Source organism: Cervus elaphus, chromosome 25, assembly GCF_910594005.1.
Source record: "Cervus elaphus chromosome 25, mCerEla1.1, whole genome shotgun sequence".
NCBI lineage: Eukaryota > Metazoa > Chordata > Mammalia > Artiodactyla > Cervidae > Cervus > Cervus elaphus.
Window position 1 is genome coordinate 13,599,049 of NC_057839.1, and position 22,346 is coordinate 13,621,394.

General features: G+C 42.6%; 1 protein-coding gene across 5 annotated transcripts in view; it reads right to left on the reverse strand.

The window, feature by feature from the left end:
* The window catches only part of OCLN (occludin), a 49,024-nt gene extending 34,699 nt beyond the window's left edge, over window positions 1-14,325 (reverse strand). For 2 of the 5 annotated variants that reach the window (XM_043887269.1, XM_043887265.1), the window contains exons 1-3: window positions 14,158-14,325; window positions 5,240-5,356; window positions 1,109-1,787 (exon numbers count right to left, since the gene is read on the reverse strand). In XM_043887269.1, coding sequence (XP_043743204.1) covers window positions 1,109-1,787; window positions 5,240-5,289 — 729 coding nt within the window. In that variant the 5' untranslated portion in view covers window positions 5,290-5,356; window positions 14,158-14,325. Of the gene's footprint in view, window positions 1-1,108; window positions 1,788-5,239; window positions 5,357-13,913; window positions 14,054-14,105 lie in introns of those variants that run through there. The other 3 variants (XM_043887267.1, XM_043887266.1, XM_043887268.1) reach the window with 3 other exon arrangements.
* Window positions 14,326-22,346: the final 8,021 nt, after the last annotated feature.

Consider the following 22,346-nt stretch of genomic DNA (forward strand, 5'->3'; position numbering starts at 1 on the left):
AGTTCAGTTGCTCAGTCGTGTCTCTTTATGACCCCATGGGCTGCAGCACGCCAGGCTTCCCTGTCCATCACCAACTCCCAGCTCAAACTCATGTTCATCAAGTCGGTGATGCCATCCAACCATCTCATCCTCTGTTGGCCCCTTCTCCTCCTGCCTTCAATCTTTCTCAGCATCAGGGTCTCTTCCAATGAGTTAGTTCTTCGCATTAGGTGCCCAAAGAACTAACTCATTGGAAAAGACCCTGATGCTGGGAGGGTTAGCATGGTTAAAATCAAACAGAAAAACAATGCTGCTGAGGTTGTGGAGAAACTGGAATCTTCATACATTTCTTTTTTTTTCATACATTTCTGATAAATGTGTAATCATGCAACCTCTTTGGAGAAGAATGTGATAGTTTCTCAAAAGTTTAAATGAAGAGTCTCCAGAAGACCCATCAATTCTGCCCCTAAGTATATACTAAACTCAGGTCACATTAAAACAGGTTTCACATGAAAGTTCAGAGCATTATTCAGAGCAGCTGAAATACAGCCAAATGTCTATTAGCCAACAACAAAGAAAATGTGGTATATGCACACAATGGAATAGCATTCAGCAATAAAAAGGAATGAAGCACTAGTATATACTATAATATGGATGAACCTTAAAACATTATTGCTGAGTGAAAGAAGCCAGTGATAAAAAAAAAAAGAAAACACTACTGGATGATTCTGCTTATACGAAATATCCAGAAAAGGCAAATCTCTAGAAGAGGATTAGTGGTTTCTTGATCTGGGGACAGTTAGGGAAATGAGGAGTGCCTGCTGATGAGGATGGGGTCTCTTTCTAGGGTAGTGAAAATGTTCTAAGGTGAATTGTGGTGACAGTCACACAAGTCTGTGAATACACTAAAAACAAATGAACTGTACTTTAAGTGGAAGAACCAGATGGTATCCTAACTATACCTTAATAAGGACACACAGCCCTTCTCTCAGATTCTGCTTTAAATAGCAGTGGGGCCATGGCATCACTGTTTTTTTTAAAACATTCCCAAGTGAATCTATTAAGCATCCCAAGATGAGAACCTCTGACCCAAGGAAAGAGGGGAAGAAAAAAACAAAACTACTCCTACCTCCTGGGGGTCCACCACACAGTAGTGATATAAATACTGATCCACATAGAGTCCAGTAGCTGCAGGTGTATAAAACTGGTTGCAGAGGGCATATATCTGTGAACTGTAGAGAGACCCAGAGGCCTGGGCAGTTGGATTGACTCCCATTATGTAGACAATTGTGGCAATAAACATCATGATGCCCAGGATGGCATTCACTATTATCACAGTCAAGTAATACCTTCTTGTTCTAGATATGCCTGACCTTATAACGCTGGTAACAAATATGACCAACGCGGCAATGAAACAAAAGGCAGCCATGGCCAGCAGGAATCCCTTTGCCGCTCTTGGATCTGTATAGCCTGTTCCATAGCCATAACCGTAGCCGTAACCATAGCCATAGGCACTTCCGTAGCTACCAAAGGCACTTCCTCCATAAGGGTAGTTAACACTACCTCCCATTAAGGTTCCGTAGCCTCTGTCCCAGGCAAGAGTGGAGGCAACACAGGCAAAAATGGCAATGCACATCACAATAACAAGCATAGACAGGATCCGAATTACTCCGGGAGGAGAGGTCCATTTGTAGAAGTGGAGAATTTCATCTTCCGGGTAGAAAGAATATGCTGGCTGAGACAGCATTGGTCGAACATGCATCTCTCCACTATATATGTCATTGCTTGGTGTGTAGTGATTAGGTTTGCTGAAAAGGACACAAAAACAATTTTAAGTTAGCACTTTTTAGTGGTAAGCAGAAAGAACATATAAAAGTACCTGGAATAATTTAAACAAATCACTGGCAAAGGAAACTATTATTTGTACTGCCCCACTGCAATGGGGCAATTTGTGTCTCCCCGCCCTTCCCAAATCAAGTATCAAAATCCCAACACTCATTGTAATGGTATTAGGAGGTAGGGTCTTTGGGAAGTAATTAGGTCATGAGGGTGGAGCTCTCATGAATGGGATTAGTGCCCTTATAAAAAGGGCCCTAGAGAGCCCTCTCACCCCTTCTACAATGTGAGGATTCAAGAAGTTGGCAGTCTGCAATCTGGAAGAGGGCCTCCACCAGCACCTATCTTGGACTTCCAGCCTCTGAACTGTGAGAATAAATTTCTGTTGCTACCCAATCTATAATACTCTACTACAGATATCCCCAGCAGACTCAGACACCCCCTGAACAGTAAAGGAATCCGTGCAGACACATCAGCTTCATCTGGAGGGTTTGTTGGCCCTCATCCCCAGAGTTGCTCAGTCTGCAGGTCTGGAGTAGAAGTTTCCAGATGCTGCTGATGCTGCAGCTGGGGAACCATACATTGAGAATGACTGCTTAATTTCTATGGAGCAGAGGTTCTCAAGTTCTGCAGCATATTAGAATCACCTAGGGAGTGTGTAAAATCCCCAGACAGAGCACTCCAGACCAGTTAAACCAGAATCACTGGGGATGGGACCTAGGCAGTTAAGGACAATGGCATCAATCCTTTTCCTTTGTGAATGGAGACCAATTCCTTCAGACATGACACCTGCACTGGGCTATACTGGTGCAATTTCTGGCTGCCCAGCTCTCTTACTTAAGAAAGCACAGTTACTCACTTATTCATTTTAGCAGCTATCTACTGCAGCCACCAGGCTGACACATTTTGGGCTCTGTGCCAGGCACTGGGAACACAAGAACAGATAGGACAGCCTCAGTCCAGGCCCCTCAGAGTGCCCCTCGCCGAGTGCCTTCATTGGCAGGGCAGTAAGACATTAAACACATCACTACATGAGCTACTGCCAGTTAAGGCAAGACCTACAAAGTAGATGAAATGTTAATTAGGGCTCATTAAGATGATGGCTAAAAAAAAAAAAAAAAGATGATGGCTAATGAGATCTTGACTCTTTTTTTATAAAAATACCCTGCAAACTCCAATAATTTAACTATAAACTCACAGCATCTATACTATCTATGGTGAAACAGATCACCAGCCCAGGTGGGATGCATGAGACAAGTGCTCGGGCCTGGTGCACTGGGAAGACCGAGGAATCGGGTGGAGAGGGAGGTGGGAGGGGGGATCGGGATGGGGAATACGTGTAAATCTATGGCTGATTCATATCAATGTATGACAAAAATAAAAAAAAAAAATTTAAAAAAAAACTCACAGCATGTAACAGACACACTAACGTGTAGACAACTGAATCTAAAAACTGTGGGCCCTGGGAAGGTAAAATTCAATTCCTAAAATGACTAAAGCCCCTTTTGTTTTGGCCCTTATTTCCACAAACCACCTTCCTCAAGCCAAAGGAGATATCTTCTTACTGGAGGCTGCTAACCATGATAATTAGGTTAATTACTTGAGTATATGAGAATGAAAAGGAAATGGAGAAACTGGAGAACACTGAAAATGTGAAGGAAGAAAATTCTGTGACACATTCTACAAGGATATTTGGGTTGCTTCCGTTTGGGGCTGTCATGAACAGCATAGCTCTAACACAATCTCCAACTTACATCCTGGCACACAATGGCACTTTTTTTAGGGTATATACCCAGGAGCAGAATTTCTGGGTCAAACTTTTAAAATTCTCAGCTCTTCTAGACAATGTCAAACTGTTTTCCAAAATGACTGTATCACTTATAATTCCATTAACAGTGTAACATTCACAGAAACATTACTTCTGATCATCTCAAATTGGAAGCAGTCCAAACATCTACGCACAGTGCCATGGATGACGGTGATAGAGGCTCACAATGGAATTCTGCAGAGCTATGCTAACATGGCAGCCACTAGCCCAGTAGACCGATGGAACACTTGAAAGGTGGCTGGTCCAACTGAGATGTGCTGTGAAGGGCAAAGCACAAAGTGCTCATCCCAGGAAGAATCTAACATCAGCAGGAGAAAACCTTAGTATCAATAATGTACTTCAGATGATGTGTCAATGTAGGTTCATCACGCTAACAAACATACCACTCTGGTGGGAAATGTTAATAATGGGGGAGGCTGTGCATGTGTGGGGGCAGGGAAAGCCCTATGCCTTCCTCTCAATTTTGCTGTGAACCCAGAACTGCTCTAAAAAACAAAGATTATGATGACATGGAAAACATACCAAGTGAAAGATTTCCGTCACAAAAGACCAAACATTTTAAGATGCCATCTATATGAAATGTCCAGAATGGACATATCCAGAAACAAAATGGACTTAGTGGTTGCCTACTACTGGGGGGAACCAGAGAGTGCTACTGGACAGAGGGGTTTCTTTGGGAAGGGGATGATGAAAACGTGCTAAAACTGACTGTGGTGAAGGGATACACTAAAACCAATGAACTGCCCATTCTAAATGTGTAAACTGTATAGTGGGTGAATTTTATCTCAATAAACATGCTCTTTGAAGAACTAGTGCCAACAGTCACCTAAATAAGGCACTGAAGGACTTCCCTGGTGGCTCAGTGGTAAAAAATCCACCTGCCAATGCAGGAGACATGGGTAAAATCCCTGATCTGGGGAGATCCCACACGGCATGCGGCAGCTAAGCCTATGCACAGCCTACTGAGCCTGTGCTCTGGAGCCTGGGAGCCACAACCACTGAAACCCACACACCCTAGAGGCCACGCTCCGCAGCAAGAGCAACCACCGCAGTGAGGAGCCTGCTCGCCCCAACTAGAGAGCAGCCCCTGCTTGCTGCTGCCGGAGAAAAGCCCTCTCAGCAGTGAAGACCCAGCAGAGACAAAAATAAGGAAGGCATTACTATGGAAGCTTCACACCATTTTTTAAAAACAAACATACACACAAATATAAGCTCAGACTACAGTGTAGCAACAATGAAAAAACAAGTGACAACAGCTCCCACTGCAGAAAAAAACTGTCATCTTGGAAGTTGAAGGTAACAGGGGAGCTCACGCTTCACTGAATACCCTTTGGTTCAATTTGATTTTACAAATGCATGTCACTTTATTTTTAAGGCAAACACATAACGATGAAAGTTTCAACTATACACTTTTTTTTTTTTAACATGTAATAGACTTTTATAAAAGAAAAAGGAGGAACTCCCTGGCTGTTCAGCAATTAGGACTGCGCTCTCACTTCCTCCCAAGGGCCCGAGTTCAATTCCTGGTTGGGAAACTATTAATAAAATCTCACAAGCAAGGCCTAAAAAAAAAAAAAGAATTACATATTTACTTACAATTCATCAGGTCTATAAGGAGGTGGACTTTCAAAAGGCCTGGATGACATGGCTGGTGTCGGTGGTCACTTGATCTTCAGGATGAGCGCTGCCGGGAACCTCCTGAGACAGGCCGATCTAAGCAACAGAAGTAGAGTAATGACGTTACTACTGCACTCGGTTTCCTTGCATCACTAAGAAAACTAACGATAGCAATCCCAAATGACGTCTCACTCCATGGTTATTTCTCTTGTCCTTCCCACTGCCATTTTTGCACATTAGATCATTAATTCTTTGAGCATAAGAAATCACTGAGGGTAGGAATCATTTGGCCTGGTAGTCCTCGGAGCACCTAACATTATGCTCTGCACATCACTGGCATACGAATATAGTTTAAACTTGATTATAAGTTGCAGCAATGAAAGTTTCACAAAGCTGATGACAGTAACAGGTAAAAATGGTATTTTTAAAAATAGTCATTGAAAAAAATAAAATAAAATAAAAATAGTCATTGAAGAACACACATAAAGATGTATAAATATAAATTTCTTAAAAGCCATTTATTCCATCTCATTACCTTTCAAAGTTCATAGAAAATGAGAATGCATATGAAAATACAAATACAGTTGTGTCTAGCATATTCTAGCCCTTCAATGTTAACTAAAACATCAGTTCAGTTCAGCTCAGTCATGTTCGACTCTTTGCGACCCCATGAACCGCAGCACGGCAGGCCTCCCTGTCCATCACCAACTTCCGGAGATTACTCAAACTCATGTCCATCGAGTCAGTGATGCCACCCAGACATCTCATTCTCTGTCGTCCCCTTCTCCTCCTGCCCCCAATCCCTCCCAGCATCAGGGTCTTTTCCAATGAGTCAACTCTTCCCATCAGGTGGCCAAAGTACTGGAGTTTCAGCTTCAGCACCAGTCCTTCCAATGAACACCCAGGACTTATCTCCTTTAGGAGGAACTGGTTGGATCTCCTTGCAGTCCAAGGGACTCTCAAGAGTCTTCTCCAACACCATAGTTCAAAAGCATCAATTCTTCGGCACTCAGCTTTCTTCACAGTCCAACTCTCACATCCATACATGACTAGTGGAAAAACCATAGCCTTGACTAGACAGATCTTTGTTGGCAAAGTAATGTCTCTGCTTTTTAATATGCTGCCTAGGTTGGTCATAACTTTCCTTCCAAGGAGTAAGCATCTTTTAATTTCATGGCTGCAATCACCATCTGCACTGATTTTGGAGCCCAAAAAATAAAGTCTGACACTGTTTCCACTGTTTCCCCATCTATTTGCCATGAAGTGATGGGACCAGATGCCATGATCTTAGTTTTCTGAATGTTGAGCTTTAAGCCAACTTTTTCACTCTCCTCTTTCACTTTCATCAAGAGGCTTTTTAGTTCCTCTTCACTTTCTGCCATAAGGGTGGTGTCATCTGCATATCTGAGGTTATTGATATTTCTCCTGGCAATCTTGATTCCAGCTTGTGCTTCTTCCAGCCCAGCATTTCTCATGATGTACTCTGCATAGAAGTTAAATAAGCAGGGTGACAATATACAGCCTTGACATATTCCTTTTCCTATTTGGAACCAGTCTGTTGTTCCATGTCCAATTTTAACTGTTGCTTCCTGACCTGCATATGGGTTTCTCAAGAGGCAGATCAGGTGGTCTGGTATTCCCATCTCTTTCAGGATTTTCCACAGCGTATTGTGATCCACACAGTCAAAGGCTTTGGCATAGTCAATAAAGCGGAAATAGATGTTTTCCTGGAACTCTCTTGCTTTTTCTATGATCCAACAGATGTTGGCAATTTGATCTCTGGTTCCTCTGCCTTTTCTAAAACCAGCTTGAACATCTGGAAGTTCACGGTTCACGTATTGCTGAAGCCTGGCTTGGAGAATTTTGAGCATTACAGGGGGATGGATTAAGACCGTCCCCATGGAAAAGAAATGCAAAAAAAAGCAAAATGGCTGTCTGAGGAGGCCTTACAAATAGCTGTGAAAAGAAGAGAAGCGGAAAGCAAAGGAGAAAAGGAAAGATATTCCCATTTGAATGCAGAGTTCCAAAGAATAGCAAGGAGAGATAAGAAAGCCTTCCTCAGAGATCAATGCAAAGAAATAGAGGAAAACAACAGAATGGGAAAGACCAGAGATCTCTTCAAGAAAATTAGAGATACCAAGGGAACATTTAATGCAAAGATGGGTTTGATAAAGGACAGAAATGGTATGGACCTAACAGAAGCAGAAGATATTAAGAAGAGGTGGCAAGAATACACAGAAGAACTGTACAAAAAAGATCTTTATGACCCAGATAATCACGAGATTATCACCCAGATGATCACTCACCTAGAGCCAGACATCCTGGAAGGTGAAGTCAAGTGAGTCTTAGAAAGCATCACTACGAACAAAGCTAGTGTAGGTGATGGAATTCCAGCTGAGCTATTTCAAATCCTGAAAGATGATGCTGTGAAAGTGCTGCACTCAATATGCCAGCAAATTTGGAAAACAGCAGTGGCCACAGGACTAGAAAAGGCCAGTTTTCATTCCAATCCCAAAGAAAGGCAATCCCAAAGAATGCTCAAACTAAAGCATAGTCTGGTTTAAAAGTATGCTTCTTCTGTCATTTAAAAGGGGTACAAAAGCATCTAAGAATGCTAGGATTGTGGACATTTTCCCCTTATCTCCTTTTGCTAGTCTTCAAAATGGAATATAATTTTCAACAAAGAAAAAACATCAAACACACACTGTATTAAAGAGTCCTGTTCACTAAGAGAAAAGTAGAATAATTTTGTTCTAAAATCCCTCAAAGCAAAAATCCCTGAACATCTGAGAGGCAATTTCACCTAATCAACAAGTGTTTATTAAGTACCTCCACAGCACCACAGCCGCCTGTGGAAGTTAAGATGAGACCAAGTTCTCCCGAAGGTAACACACCAAGAAAACAGCATCTGCAGCAGGCGTTATTCAGGGTTGTGTGATGAAGTGCGGTGTGGAGATCACAGGGAAGACTTAGCAAGAAAGAATGAGAGGCCTGGGGGTGGACGGGAGGAAGGACGTGAGCAAGATCTATAACCTGAAAGTCTTTAATATTTTTTCTCTTTCAAACAAAAGGGCTGTGTAATCATATATTACATTAAGAATAGTAAATCAATTCAAACTCTTTAAACTTGGTCTTTAAAATCAACAGCAAATATCCTCCACACCCTTAAGAACAGTCAATCACAAATTTCTCAATAAAATATTGCCCAAATATATTTCAGTAAAACCTCAAAGATGAAGTATATTAAATGTTAGTAACACCAACATGATTAGCATAATTTCCCAAACACAGTGACAGAAGACAATTTCTTCACATTCTTTTATTTCTAAACACTGCTTTGTTGACGTATAACATAGAGAAAAATACACAAATCATAAGTGGATACGGCTCTGTAACTAACACCCAAACACACACACACAGACAAGCAATTTAGGCCAAAATATGACAGTGCTATGAAAGAGAAAAAGCCCAGATTTACTGTCTTCCTAATTGATGCTTAGAAAAAGAACTAAGGAGAACTGAATTTAAACACTATTAAGTATGGCCCCCTATTTCTGAAGCTGAGCATCAGACACTAGCACACTGACCTCAGAGGAGTCTTACCTCTTCTATAGCTAGGTGCCCCTCAGTTCAAGATTACGCCAAAAATTCCAGGCTCAACGGTACCTTTTAAAAATTCCAAACGCAGACTCAGGCTGCAGTTTTAAGCTTCACCAAAAATCCAGACTATTTTGCTTCCCAAACCATTGCCTGGATTCAGAGCATAGCTGTCTTGTCTCCCCTAAGAATGGAGATTTCAAATTGTGAAGTGAATACTTTCAGAAAGTTCATTAAGAAGAAGTCATGGCACATTAACTTCATTTTCTTTTTTGAGAAGGTTACCAGATTGGTAGATGAGGGGAATGCAGAGAGGATCCTGAGACTCTTGGACACATCCCCTGGTACAGAAGGTGGGTGGGCAGATTCCTACTGGGCTGAATAATGGAGCCTAATTAGGATGAATGAATGCCCCACTTGTGTCCACCTGTAGGGAGGTCTCTAGTCATGACCCCAGACAACATGGACAAGTGTATCCAAATTTGCAGTTGACAAGACACTGGAAAGGATAAGTAACTCATTGGCTACAAGTACATCAACACTGACCACGATCTCCGTAAGGCTGGAATAATGGACTAAAACAAACCAAGTGGTTTCAAAAGGTTCACAATCTGAGAGGACAAATCCTTCTTCTCTTCTGTGAGCATCGCTAACTTCCTGAGTCAAAGAGGAAGATAATCCTCTTTGGGATGGGTTAGTAGGTAAGATAATGTATTAAAGAAGATGGGGTAGTAGGTAAGATAATGCATTAAAGAAGATTAGCGAAAAGCATTTTCAGCAAGATGATTATTCTGAAAGTGAGAAATTCCAGTGTTTAGGCATTTATGTGTACTGTATTCATTTTCAAATATTGGTGGCAGGAATGAATCATTTTAAAAATATAAAACTCAATTTAAAAAAAATAGTATGAGTACCAGATGAGGGAAACCTGGCTTAGTAACTGCTCATTTTTAAAAGTGCATTTCCTTGGGTCTTCCCTGGCAGTCTGGGCTCTCCTGGTGGCTCAGACGGTAAAGAATTCGCCTGCAATGCCCATGGGGTCACAGAGAGTTGGACACGACTGATCCACTTTCACTTTTTTCCCCTAGCAGTCCAGTGGTTAGGACTCTGTATGCCCAAAGCAGACGGCTGGCTGGGGTCAGATCTCTGGTCAGGGAACTAGAACCCACATGCAGCAACTAAGACTCCGTGCAGGAAACAAGTGCATTTCCTTGATCAGAATTTCAACAAAGCTAACAAGTTATTCCAATCTCAGGCATTATTTACAGTTAGTGCTTAGATCTAGGAATGATACAGTTATTAAAAAGAAACAAACCCCCATAGAACCCTGAAATTTGAACATCTCGTTCCAACTGGGTAGCTCTTCAGGAGGTAGACTAGGATTGTTAAAGATCTAGAAAAACCACGTTTTAGGACAAATGACTGGAAAAACAGGAAATGTTTGGCCTGGAGCACTCAACATTAGGTCCACTATGGTAGCCTTCAAAGAGCTGAAGAGCTGTCTTTGTAGCCCTAGAAAGAGTTCCTTAAGAAGAAAAAAAAAAAACTCCAGAGGGTCAGCTTTCATTTCAATGTTAGGAAGTTTCTTCACACACCCTCCCAAACCTACAAATAACAATTTGACCTCATGCTGTTTATGCAAAGCTTGTTTGGTATTTGGAGAGGCAGAGAGGCAGGACACTGGACTGCAAGACTTCTAAGGGCTCTTTCAAGGCAGCCTATGACTAAGTTCTAAGGCCATGACAATAGGAAAAAGAGGTCCAAGGATGTTGCCCAATGCCCAGCAGAGCAACATTAAGAGTATCTGGACAATAAGTGTATGCTGAGTGAAGGAAAAAGTAAAATGAGAAGTGAAAAGCCACAGGCTCTGGCAGTTGAATTGGACGGAGTCAGGGCCAATTTGGAGTTGACCCTTACTGAGTATGTTAAACTTAAAGCCAGTTGATGGTAAAAAAAATAAAAAGTTCTCTCTTTTAAAATGTTTACTGGCCAAAATAATCTTAGTAGATTACTGAGCTAAAATAAAAAGACCTGAAAATGCTGTGCTTCAAAATTACTCTTTAAAGCAAACTGTCAATAAGTAAAAATAAATAAACATTGTATTTAAGGGCAGTCTGTTCCTTTTTGATCACATCCCTTTCATGAATCTGCATTTAAGATGTTTTTAAAGTTGATATTAAATGATTCTATTTAGGTTATAGGCATATCATTAGTACAGGATCTAAAATTTTGAATTAGATTTTGAAATAGACTAGCTCTGTCAGAAACCACATTTTAAATAAGCTCTCTAGATGATTTTTTAACCACACCATACATTTTGAAAATCACTACCTAGAATAAAGGTGTCAACTCAAGGAGGGCCTTGATCTTGAGGGTTTCCTGTATCAGCTCTTGCCTCAAATTTCACCTCCTCAGAGATGTCCTCCCATATCTCACCCTATCCACCAATTTATTTTCAGAGCAAATTTCCCCTTTAATTATTTTTTTTCTTTTTTTAAAACTACAATCTTCTCCAGTCCAAAAGGAATACCACCTTCCCAAAAACTTAAATGTCTGTCTTGATCTTCACTCTTACTCCTGATCCCTAGATCTAGTCCCTGGTACAGAGATGTGCAATCAATATTTGATTTAGAAAACAATAGCCCATATTAGAGTTGGGATTTCAATCCAGCAGTGAATGCCTGAAGTTCCTCATGTACCTAACACCCAGGAAATATAATCCTTCAAATACAACCCTTAAGTTCCACAAAAGTAGTTAAGTGCTTACAGCGTGAGGGAAAGGGAGAAAAAACTGTACAGGCATCACCCGGGGACTTGTTGGAAAGGCAGAATTCCAGGCTCCACTTTTGACCTATGAATCAGAATCTGTATTTTCATAAGATCCTCAATGTGATTCACACCACATTCAAGATTGGAAAGCACTAAGTTACAGAACAGCTGCAACCCTGGGGGCAAATTTTTTTAAAAGGTGTGACCCTGGTCTTTTTACTCCATTAGATCTATAAATAGTAATGTGGATGAAAAAGTCCAATAAATATTCTAATCACAAGGCTTGAAATGCAGCTAAAGAAAAATTTCTTCTGGGAGGTCCCTCCTTGGGAAGGTGAATGACATAGGATCAGTTACTTTATGCAGCTGAAAGCAATCTTCCATCATTTTCAAAGATAAGAAATTACAGCATTATCTTTAGAAGAAAACAGGTTTTACCTTTACATCAAGCAAGATGGGGAACACTTATATGAGGCCATAGGGACTAGTCAAAAGTAGAGAATTCCAGAAAAACTCCCCAAATCTGGTTCTCCACTGGAATATCAAGAACTGTCCCTTTAATAACATACCGTCCCAGACGGTATGGACCTGGTGGTCCAGTGGCTAACCCTTCCTGGGTTCCACCCCTGGGCAGGGAACTAGATGCTTGCCACAACTAAGACCCAGTGCAGTAAAATAAATAAATATTTAAATATATATATATATTTACTTTCCCTGGTGTTTACTCACTTTTAAAATGGAGTTCTAACAAGACCTAGCTTTTAGAGATGCTGGGATGATTAAACGACATAAAGTACAAAAGGCTTTCACAGTGCCTTACACAGGAGGCGATGCTCATCACCTTCCTAAATTTCCTAGAAGTTGTGGAAATCTCCCTCTCCTCGCCTCCACACTCTAACAAAAGAGGAGCCGAGTAACCAAATAAATGCAAAACGACAAAAAACAACAGTACTGCTGCTTTGTCTGCGGAGATACCAATTACTGTGGCGCCACCTTTTAAAATGCCTATTTTAAAACACCAGGGAGAGAAAATATTAAATGTGTACAGTGCAAAAGAAACAGTGCTACACTAGGAAATACATTAAAAGTTTGAGAAATCGACCTCCGTCTGGAAAGAACTAGTTTTCAATCACAAAAAAAGGACCAGTCCCTTAATGGAGAAGGGTTTCTCTTTTCCCGGGATCTCAATAATACACCTGTTGTGCGTGAGGGCCACACACTAACCTGGAAGACTGCCTCCTCCCCGTCCCAGGTTATTTCCCAGGCGGGCAGTTTGCCCGGCCAGCTCCAGGATGCCGCCCCTCTCCCCCGACTCCATCGCTTCACTTGGGACACGAGACGAGGGGCTCGGGGCTGCTCTCCCAACTGCAAGGGGCATCTTGAGCCCTCATCCCACCTGCCCGGCACAATTGCTCCAACGGAGGCAACGTGTCGGCGGCGCGCGGCGCCGGCCCTGCCCGAGGTCGCAAGACCCGGGGTCCGACGCTCCGGCTAGGAGCACGTGCCGGTGTCCAGGAGCAGCCCGGGCAGACGCGTCCTAGCTGGGTGAGCAGGGACGGCCCGAGGCTGGTCCGCCCACCTGGCGGCGGCCTTTAGGTCAAGGGTGAGAACCCCAAGCTTGAGTGGCTTCCCTGGAAGTACAGCTTCAATCGAAATTAAGTCCCCGCCCCAGCAGCTTAAATCGACGCGGTCTCCTACAACTCCCACCAAGGGGATTGAAAACAGCCGATCGGCCCACCCCAGGACTCCAGGAATATCGCACGGATTAAACCCGGCCACCCCTTCTCCACCTGGGAAACCCAGAGGGGTGAAATGGGGGCGGATAACAACAGATTCCTCCCGGAGTCCCCGCCGGGGCCAGCAAGCGGCACCCCTAGTTTCAGCCCTCAAGCTCAGGCTCTCTCCTCAGGGAGCCCCCCCCCCCCAAAAAAAAAACACCAAACTGCAGCCTAGAGAATCGCAGAATTCTCGCTGGTCACCAATCTCCCGCCGGCCCCTCAGAAAACGAAAAGTTGCCCACGCCGCCTAGACACTGGCGGTGGCTTGAATCGTTTCAGCGGAAGGAACAGATGGGCGGCTCCAAGCAGCCCCTCGACCCAGGAGGCAGGCTCCGAGTTGGCCGGGCGCGGCTCTCTTCGCCGCCCCGCGCCTCTCCGGCTGCCGCGAGTCCCAAGCCTGCAGCGAAACCGCCACCGAAACCACCGCGGGGCGTCCTCTCCCCGCGCCTCCCCTACTATACAGTGCACGGAGGGGCCTTGGGGCCCCCGGCGCCGCGCCCAGCTCTCACCTCTCAGCGAAGCAAGCCGGCGGGAGCCCAGGCGAGCGCTTACCTGGAGGGCGCACCTGCCGCCTTGCAGAGAGGCAGCGCGCAGCCGGGACTCCGCCGGGGACTGAGCCTCCTCCTCCTCCGCTCCCCCTCTTCCCCCCGCCCACCCTGCCCGACTGCCCCCCTGCCCCCCTGCCCCCCGGGCATGCGCACCGACTCCCGGCTCGGGGCGGAAAGTCCGCGGCCCGGCGCCCGCGAGCCCCACCTGCGGCTCCCCGCGCGGGCTCTTCGGCGTTCCGGCTAGCTCTCCCCCGAGTCCCGCCGCCTCCGCCTGAAGAAGCAGAAAGGGGGAGGCGGACGCCGGGGAGGAGGAGTGGTATGGCGGCCTCCACCCTCCGTGACCCATTCACCTGAAACTCCGATGGGAGGGGGAAGGGAGCGGTGCAGAAGGAGGCGGGAAGAACCGGCCCTTCTCCGCACACCCTTGCGGCGTCTGGCCTTAAAGGAACAGCGCGGCGTTTCGGTCCGAGTGGGCGGGGACGGAGAGCAGAGGGGTGGCGGGGGCTAGGGGCTCGGGCTCCCGGCTGGTGGAGGGGAGCTCTCGGAGCTCTTCGGGTACGACTGCGGAATGTTTGGAGGGTGAAATCTGGAGAGACTGTTCCCCCTGAAGTGTTCTAGGGTGCTCAGCACTTCGGCAGGAAAGACACGACCTGACACAAAAGTTTCCTGCTTCAAAGATTTGATTAAACTTTTGTTGGAAAGAAGCAGCTAGATGTGGGAGATTTTCACAAGTTCTGCGTAAATCTAGGAACTGCTTCTAAATCTCTGGATTCCGAAAAAGACCATCACTCAAGAGTGGTTCAGTGTGACTGGAAGTATTGTAGATACTGGTGATGGTAAATTAGCCACCAAAATTAAGGGTATGCTACGATTTACATTATTACCATTTCAGGCTCCTCTGCCCTTCCTCCCTACGTTTAACTATGACGGGACTGAGAGTCTGCTCTTCAGGGGTTTTAAACGATTTGAATATTCTCTTTGGTTTAAGGGTTTAAAAAAAAAAAAAAAAAAAAAGCCCTAGTTCCGTGTCTCTGTTCCATTTCTTCCGGGGGCTGTTCCCAAAGGAGTGTTTAATTTAGGAAAACTCAGAGTCTACACTTAACGATGTGTACACTTATCTATATGTTGTATTTCACTCTTTTTTTAATGCACTGCTGAATGGGGGCAGTTTCAGTTCTTGCTATTTGAGTTCGTATAGAAGGCTAGAATTTAGGTATCTTAAGTCCTGCTTCACTTTGTGTTCCAACCTGGAATGTCAGCATTGCTAATAAATTTCAGTCCAATTCCACCCACTTCCCTGCCTCTAATTAAATGGTTAGAGATGTGACTCTCCCATATATTAAATCTTAAGGCAGTTAATCTTCAGGCAGCAAATCTTAAGGAAGTAAAAGGGTTATATAAATATAAGGTATTAAAAAATGACAGCCTTAATGAGTAATTAATCTAATTGGTGTTTTTTGTGGAAGTCATTGCTACAATTACTACTGTATGACTAGGTAGTTTTTGAATGATGCAGTTTAAATTAGTATTGTTAACAAGGGAAGTCAGGTTAATCCTCTTAAGGTTCCCTGTCAGATTACTGAAATCTCCGAACATTCCACTTGGTTTATAATTAAACAAGGGAACATTTCCTAATACTCTTACATTTATAAACACATGTCTATTATTTTATAGTATACTTTTGACATGTTCTGAAGAAGAGAACTTAAGAGTTTTTTTCCCCACTTTTAAAAAATTAAAATATATTTTACATACTGTAAAATTCACCCTTAATTTTAATGCATATATACAATTCAGTGGATTCAGTATATTTGTAATGTTGTACAATTATCACCACTGGTTCCAGAACATTTTCATCACCCAAAAAGAAACCTGAGTCTATCACTTTTCATTTCCTCTTGTCTCTAAACCCTGGCATCCACTGATCTATTGATACTTTCTGTCTCTCTTGATTTGCCCATTCTGGACATTTTATATGAACTGTTAGTATAATATGTGACCTTTTCTATCTGCATTCTTTCACTCAGCATAATGTTTTCAAGTTTTATTCCTGTTGTAGTTCCTACTGGTATATCATTCCTTTTTATGACTCAATAAATTTTCCATTGCACGGATGTACCACATTTTATTTAAACCTTCATCAGTTGATGGACATTTCAGTTATTTCCACTTTTTGATTATTTTAAATAATACTGCTATAAACCTTCATGTTCAAGTTTTCGTGTGAACATGTCTTCATTTCACATGTAAATTAACTACTTGAACTTTTTATCATTTCAAGAGACTAACTTAAGATACCTGTTATTTTTCTTATTCCCATTTTAAACCTAAACCCAAAGACATGTTAGGATAGAAGATTAGTTACTATGTTTTGTTTGCTTTCCTAATTCATTGATTCAACAGTGATTTTCTTTTTTTTTTTTTTTTTTCAACAGCGATTTTCTAAGTGTTTCCCATGCTAACAATAGTAAACAAAACTCCCAATCGCTGTCCTCAGGTAGACTACACTCTAGTTGCTTCTGCATTCAGGCGTATGGAATAGCACGATTTTTTTTTAACTGCAGCTATATGAAACTGGTAATAGTTGATCATTTTAAACTACAAAAGCAACTTAATGTGGTTTAACTTAATACTAAATTAAATTTCTATTGGAATATTGTGTAAAATTTTTGTTCAATTTAGGTAAATTTTCCAAATGATGCTCCTAACATTAGAAAATCTAAAGACTGTACTCTTTTAACAGTTACCTAATAGTGTACCTATTTAGGTAGTAGTTGAAAATGTTCAGAAAGAAACTACAGCCTTAAAACCTAAACACATCAGTAGCCAAATTAAATTTGTTAGATGGTAAATGATGTAAGGCTGACTGTAATCACTTTACATAAACATAAGTTGTAACAAAATTTTAATTTTAATTGTAACAAAATGTCAAATATTCCTTCCTGGCAACTCATTGTAGTATTAATCACTATTATCCACTAATGAGCATTATTTAATGAAAATCTTCATGACTCAGAAACAAAGTAAATATTATTATCGAAGGACCCATGATTAGAAATTTGTTGACTGTACCTGAAGTAAAATGAATAAAATTTTAAAAATAATTCTTATATTCCTTTTCATACGTAAAAGAGAAAGTTAAGAGCTCAGATTATGGTGTCAGAATTTGGGTTCAAAATCTCAGTGTTACTGTTGGTGGGAATGCAAACTAGTACAGCCACTATGGAGAACAGTGTGGAGATTCCTTAAAAAACTGGAAATAGAACTGCCATATGACCCAGCAATCCCAGTACTGGGCATACACATCGAGGAAACCAGAATTGAAAGAGACACGTGTACTCCAATGTTCATCGCAGCACTGTTTACAATAGCCAGGACATGGAAACAACCTAGATGTCCATCGGCAGATGAATGGATAAGAAAGCTGTGGTACATATACACAATGGAATATTATTCAGCTATTAAAAAGAACGCATTTGAATCAGTTCTAATGAGGCGGATGAAACTGGAGCCTATTATACAGAGTGAAGTAAGTCAGAAAGGAAAACACCAATACAGTATATTAATGCATATATATGGAATTTAGAAAGATGGTAACGATGACCCTATATGAGAGACAGCAAAAGAGACACAGATGAAAAGAACAGACTTTTGGACTCTGTGGGAGAAGGCAAGGGTGGGATGAGTTGAGAGAATAGCTTTGAAACATGTATATTACCATATGTGAAATAGATTGCCGGTCCAGGTTGGATGCATGAGACAGAGTGCTCAGGGCTGGTGCACTGGGATGACCCTGAAGGATGGGATGGGGAGGGAGGTGGGAGGGGGGTTCAGAATGGGGGACACATGTACACCTGTGGCTGATTCATGTGAATGTATGGCAAAAACCATTACAATATTGTAAAGTAATTAGCCTCCAATTAAAATAAATTAATTTACAAAAAAAAAAAAGTGTTAGAGTAAAAAAAAAATCTCAGTGTTGCCACCTATTATCTGGAAGGGAATCTAAATGCATAAGTTTAATTTTTCTCCACTGTGAATTTGGGATGACAATAAGTAATACTCATCTTAAGATTGTTGGCAGGCACATGAACCATTCACCAAGATAGATCATATGCTGGGCAAGAAAACAAGTCTTGATACATTTAATCACTCATTGCTGTATCCCATCTGCTCTATAAGTATTTGTTGAATGAGTGAATGTCTAAAACCCTGATTCCTACATCCATCATGCCTGTGGAAATGTGTGCATCTCCCAGAGAGCCTGCTGCCACTGTGAAAACAGCACATTTTAAATAGCATGTCAAGGGTAACATCTCTAGTTTGTGGTCTTTTTTGTTTTTTTGCTTATTTGTTTGTTTGGTTGTACCACTCAGCTTGTAGGATCTCAGTTTCCTGACGAGGGATTGAAGCTAGGTCATGACAGTGACAGCACTAAATGCTAACCACTAGGCAACCAGGGAACTCTCTAGTACACAGTCTTAGAGGAGAGTAGATGGGGGATTAGAATATTTCTACTCTGCCTCACCTGCTTACTGGATGAATTCAATGATTGACATTCGTTCAAAGGCAACTCAGTTCCGAGTTGCTTGAAGGCTCTAAATTTCCCACCCATTCTCTAGATGGGAGGCTCCCACTCCACATACGACATTTTCCTTGGATGAATTTATGGAGGAATTTATGGGGAAGTCACCAGGAAGGCAATTTCTGAGAGGATGATGACACTTGGTGAATAAAGCTCTGTCTCCTCAATTCCTGTGTATTAAGCAAGATCCTGCTGGAAGAATCTGAAGTTAAAGTCAGCACTTGGACTGGAACTTCAACAAGTGGAAAAATAATACCCACCATCATTTATTCTGGAATGGTGGCACCACTCAGACTGTAGGATCTCAGTTCCCTGACAAGGGCCTGAACCTAGCCCATGACAGTGAAAGCGCTGAAACCACCAGGTCACCAGGGAACTTCCCAGTATGCAGTCTCAGAAGAGAAAAGATGTCCCTATGCCAGGCACTGTTCTATGTGCTTTACGGACTTTGCTTTTTGTTAATAACAATTCTATGAAGTGTTATTATTTCCCCCACTTTCGAAAAACTGAAAACTCAGAAACGTTTGATAATTTACTCAAGATTTCTGCTAAATTATAGTCAGGATTCAAACACAGTTCATCTACCTCTAGAACTAATGTTCTTAACACTTTTACTATAGTTTAACATCATTTTTTTGTCTTTAAAAACACCTCAACTTAAAAAAAAAAAAAAACTACCCATAGAGATAGTTCACAGTGTACCTAAATAAAAAAATAGTTGACTACAACTAAAAAAAAATTGAGGACTTCCAGGTACAATGGATGAGAATCTGCCTGCCAATGCAGGTGACATGGGTTCGATCCCTGGTCTGGGAAGATTCCACATGCCTCAGAGCAACTAAGCTCGTGTGCCACAACCACCAAGCCTGTGCTCTGGAGCCCGGAGCCACACAGCTGAACCCACGTGCTGCAACTCCTGAAGCCTGTGAGCCTGGAGTCTGTGCTCTGCAATAAGAGAAGTCACCGAAATGAGAAACCTGAGCGCTGCAACTAGAGAGTAGCCCCCTCACTCATGGCAGCTAGAGAAAAAACCCGGGGAAGCAAGGAAGACCAAGCACAGCCGAAAATAAATACAAATAAATAAATAATAATAATAAATAATTGAGGAACTTCCCTGGTGCCATAGTGGATGGGAATCTGCCTACCAGTGCAGGAGACATGGGTTCAATCCCTGGTCCGGGAGGATCCCACATGCTGTGGAGCTACTAAGCCTGTGCACCTCAACTACTAAGCCTGTGCTCTAGAGCCCATATTCCGCACTAAGAGAAGCCACTGCAATGAGGTAAATAAACAAATTTTAAAAATAAAAAATTATTGAGTACAACTCAGTGTTAAGGATGTGAAGGAACCAATTAGAGCTACTCCCAACAACAGGGTGACTCTTTCAAAGATAAAACTGAACACAATAAAGAAGTCCCCATCCCTCCCAGACAGGCTTCCCAGGTGGCTCAGTGGTAAAGAATCCGCCTGCAATGCAGGAGACACAGGAGACGAGGTTCAATCTCTGGACTGGGAAGATCTGGAGGAAGAAATGGGAACTCACTCCAGTATTCTTGCCTGGAAGATCCCATAGACAGAGGAGCCTGGCGGGCTACGGTCCCTGAAGTCACAGAAGACTCAGACACAACTGAGCATGCACGCAGCTCCCCCGCCCATACAGTGTGGTTCCATGTGTATAAAGTTCAAAAACAGGCAAAACTAAACTGCATCACTTGGGGATTCAAAGGTAAGTAGCAAAGCAACAAAGGAAAGCAAAGGGATTGTTACAATAAAACCCAAGAGAGTGGTTGGTTGCCTATGGGAGAAAAAAGGGAGGGTAACGATGGGAGAAAAGGGAGGGTAAGGATGGGAGAAGGGGGAGGGTAAGGATGGGAGAAGAGGGAGGGTAAGGATGGGAAAACAGGAGCAGAGATGCTCCTGGGGTGAGCGGCCAATAGTCTGTTTCTTCACCTGTATGCAGGTTACATGGCTGTGAGCCTTACAACATGTTATTAAGTTATTAAACTGTACACATATGGTTTATACACTTTTTGGTAGGAATTTTCTATTTTATAACAAAAACTTTATTTAAAAGTATAAAAGAGTTTAGGGACCGTCTTAAAAGGTGGTAGGATACCCATGTCTAGGCTTTTTGCTTTGTGTAATATTTGTGTAATATTCCTCAAACACTAATAAAAGATTACTCTATGGGATCAGAGTAAGTAGAGCTTATCGTCTAAAGAGGGAGAGAGAGGGTCTTGATTCGGAAACAATATTTCCATAATTCTATGGATGATGCAGAGAAAAAGATTTGAGAGCTGGTTTTTTTGGGTTTCATTAGTCATCCATTGCAGTGGAAAATTGGCCTCACAAAGCTTTTTCAGGAACTTGCCTTCCTGAATATTTTCAACTCAAAAAAAGAAAGAGGGAAAAGTAAACATTAACCAAATAGTGCAAATGTTGTGTTCTCACATCTAATTTTAACTTCTTGGGGCTCTTTACCTCCTGTGTTCCCAAACTTTAGAAATGAGCTTGTAATTTACAACAAGGAATTCTAACCCTAGAAAAGTCACCTGAATTGGGTCGGTATGAAGCAGATATACTCTAAGTGGACAACTAACCCCTACGACATTCTGTTGGTTATAAGACACAGTTCTCTTATCCACTACCATGTCTTCCACATGACAGTTTTTCTAATGTTATTTGGAATTTCTTGCTTTATTTTTCTTAAATTTATTTTATCTTATTTTTTTGGCTGCACCGAGTCACTTGCAAGATCTTAGTTCCCGGACCAGAGATTGGACCCAGACCACAGCACTTACTGAGTCCTAAACGTCAGGACCACCAGGGAACTCCCTTTATTTGAAATTTCTTTAGGAGAAATTTCTGGAGCCTGTATAGGGGACTCACTACAGCTCCTGAAATGTTGATGCTACACACACAGGGTGTGGTCTATGGGGCACAAGTGTCAACTGCATACCTAAAGAAATATTTATTCAGTCAAAAAACACTTATTTGGACTTCCCTGGTGGCCCAGTGGTTACGAATCCACCTGCCAGCGCTGGGGACACGGGTTTGAACCTTGGCCAGGGAAGATTCCTCATGCCGCGGGGCGGCTAAGCCCGTGCCCCGCAGCTGAGCCTGCACTCTAGGGCCCACACATCGCAACAACCACCGGTCAGGACAACTAGATAAAGCCCGCATGGAGCAACGAAGACCCAGTGCCACCACAAATAAATAAATATATATATTTAAATATATTTACTCAATATCTCCTATGTACCAGATCCTGTTCTAAGCCTTGGAGATACAGTGGACACAGGACAGACAGAGTCCCTTATGGAGGTTTATACTCTAGTTGGGAAAAGACATGCGATGATGATGACTAAACTGGAAATGAACAAGATAAGGTCAGCTGGTGACGAGTGGCTTGAGGAAAGGAAACAGGATAAGGGGACAGAGAGAGCCGAGAGAGGCAGCGGGGAGGAGCTGCCCAGGACAGAGTGGTTCTGGGCTGCTGCTCTGAAGAAGTGACATTTGCACTGAGGTTTGAATGAAGAGAAGGAGCCAGCCATGCAGAGATCTGGGCCAAGAACATCCTAGGGCAAAATCTAGGGCTGTTTTGGAGGCCAGAAGAAGGGGAGAGAGTGGGAGATGAAGCCTGAGGAAGACAGAAGTCAGAGCCCGGATGCCGTGCCACCTGAATGTTCATTTTCTTCTAAATGCAGCCAGAAGGCTCTGGTTGGGGGTGGGGGGGTTTTAGGCATTCTATGGTGACAAATTTATATTTTGAATTGCATAGGATTTTGTGTCAAACTCAGCATTTTCCT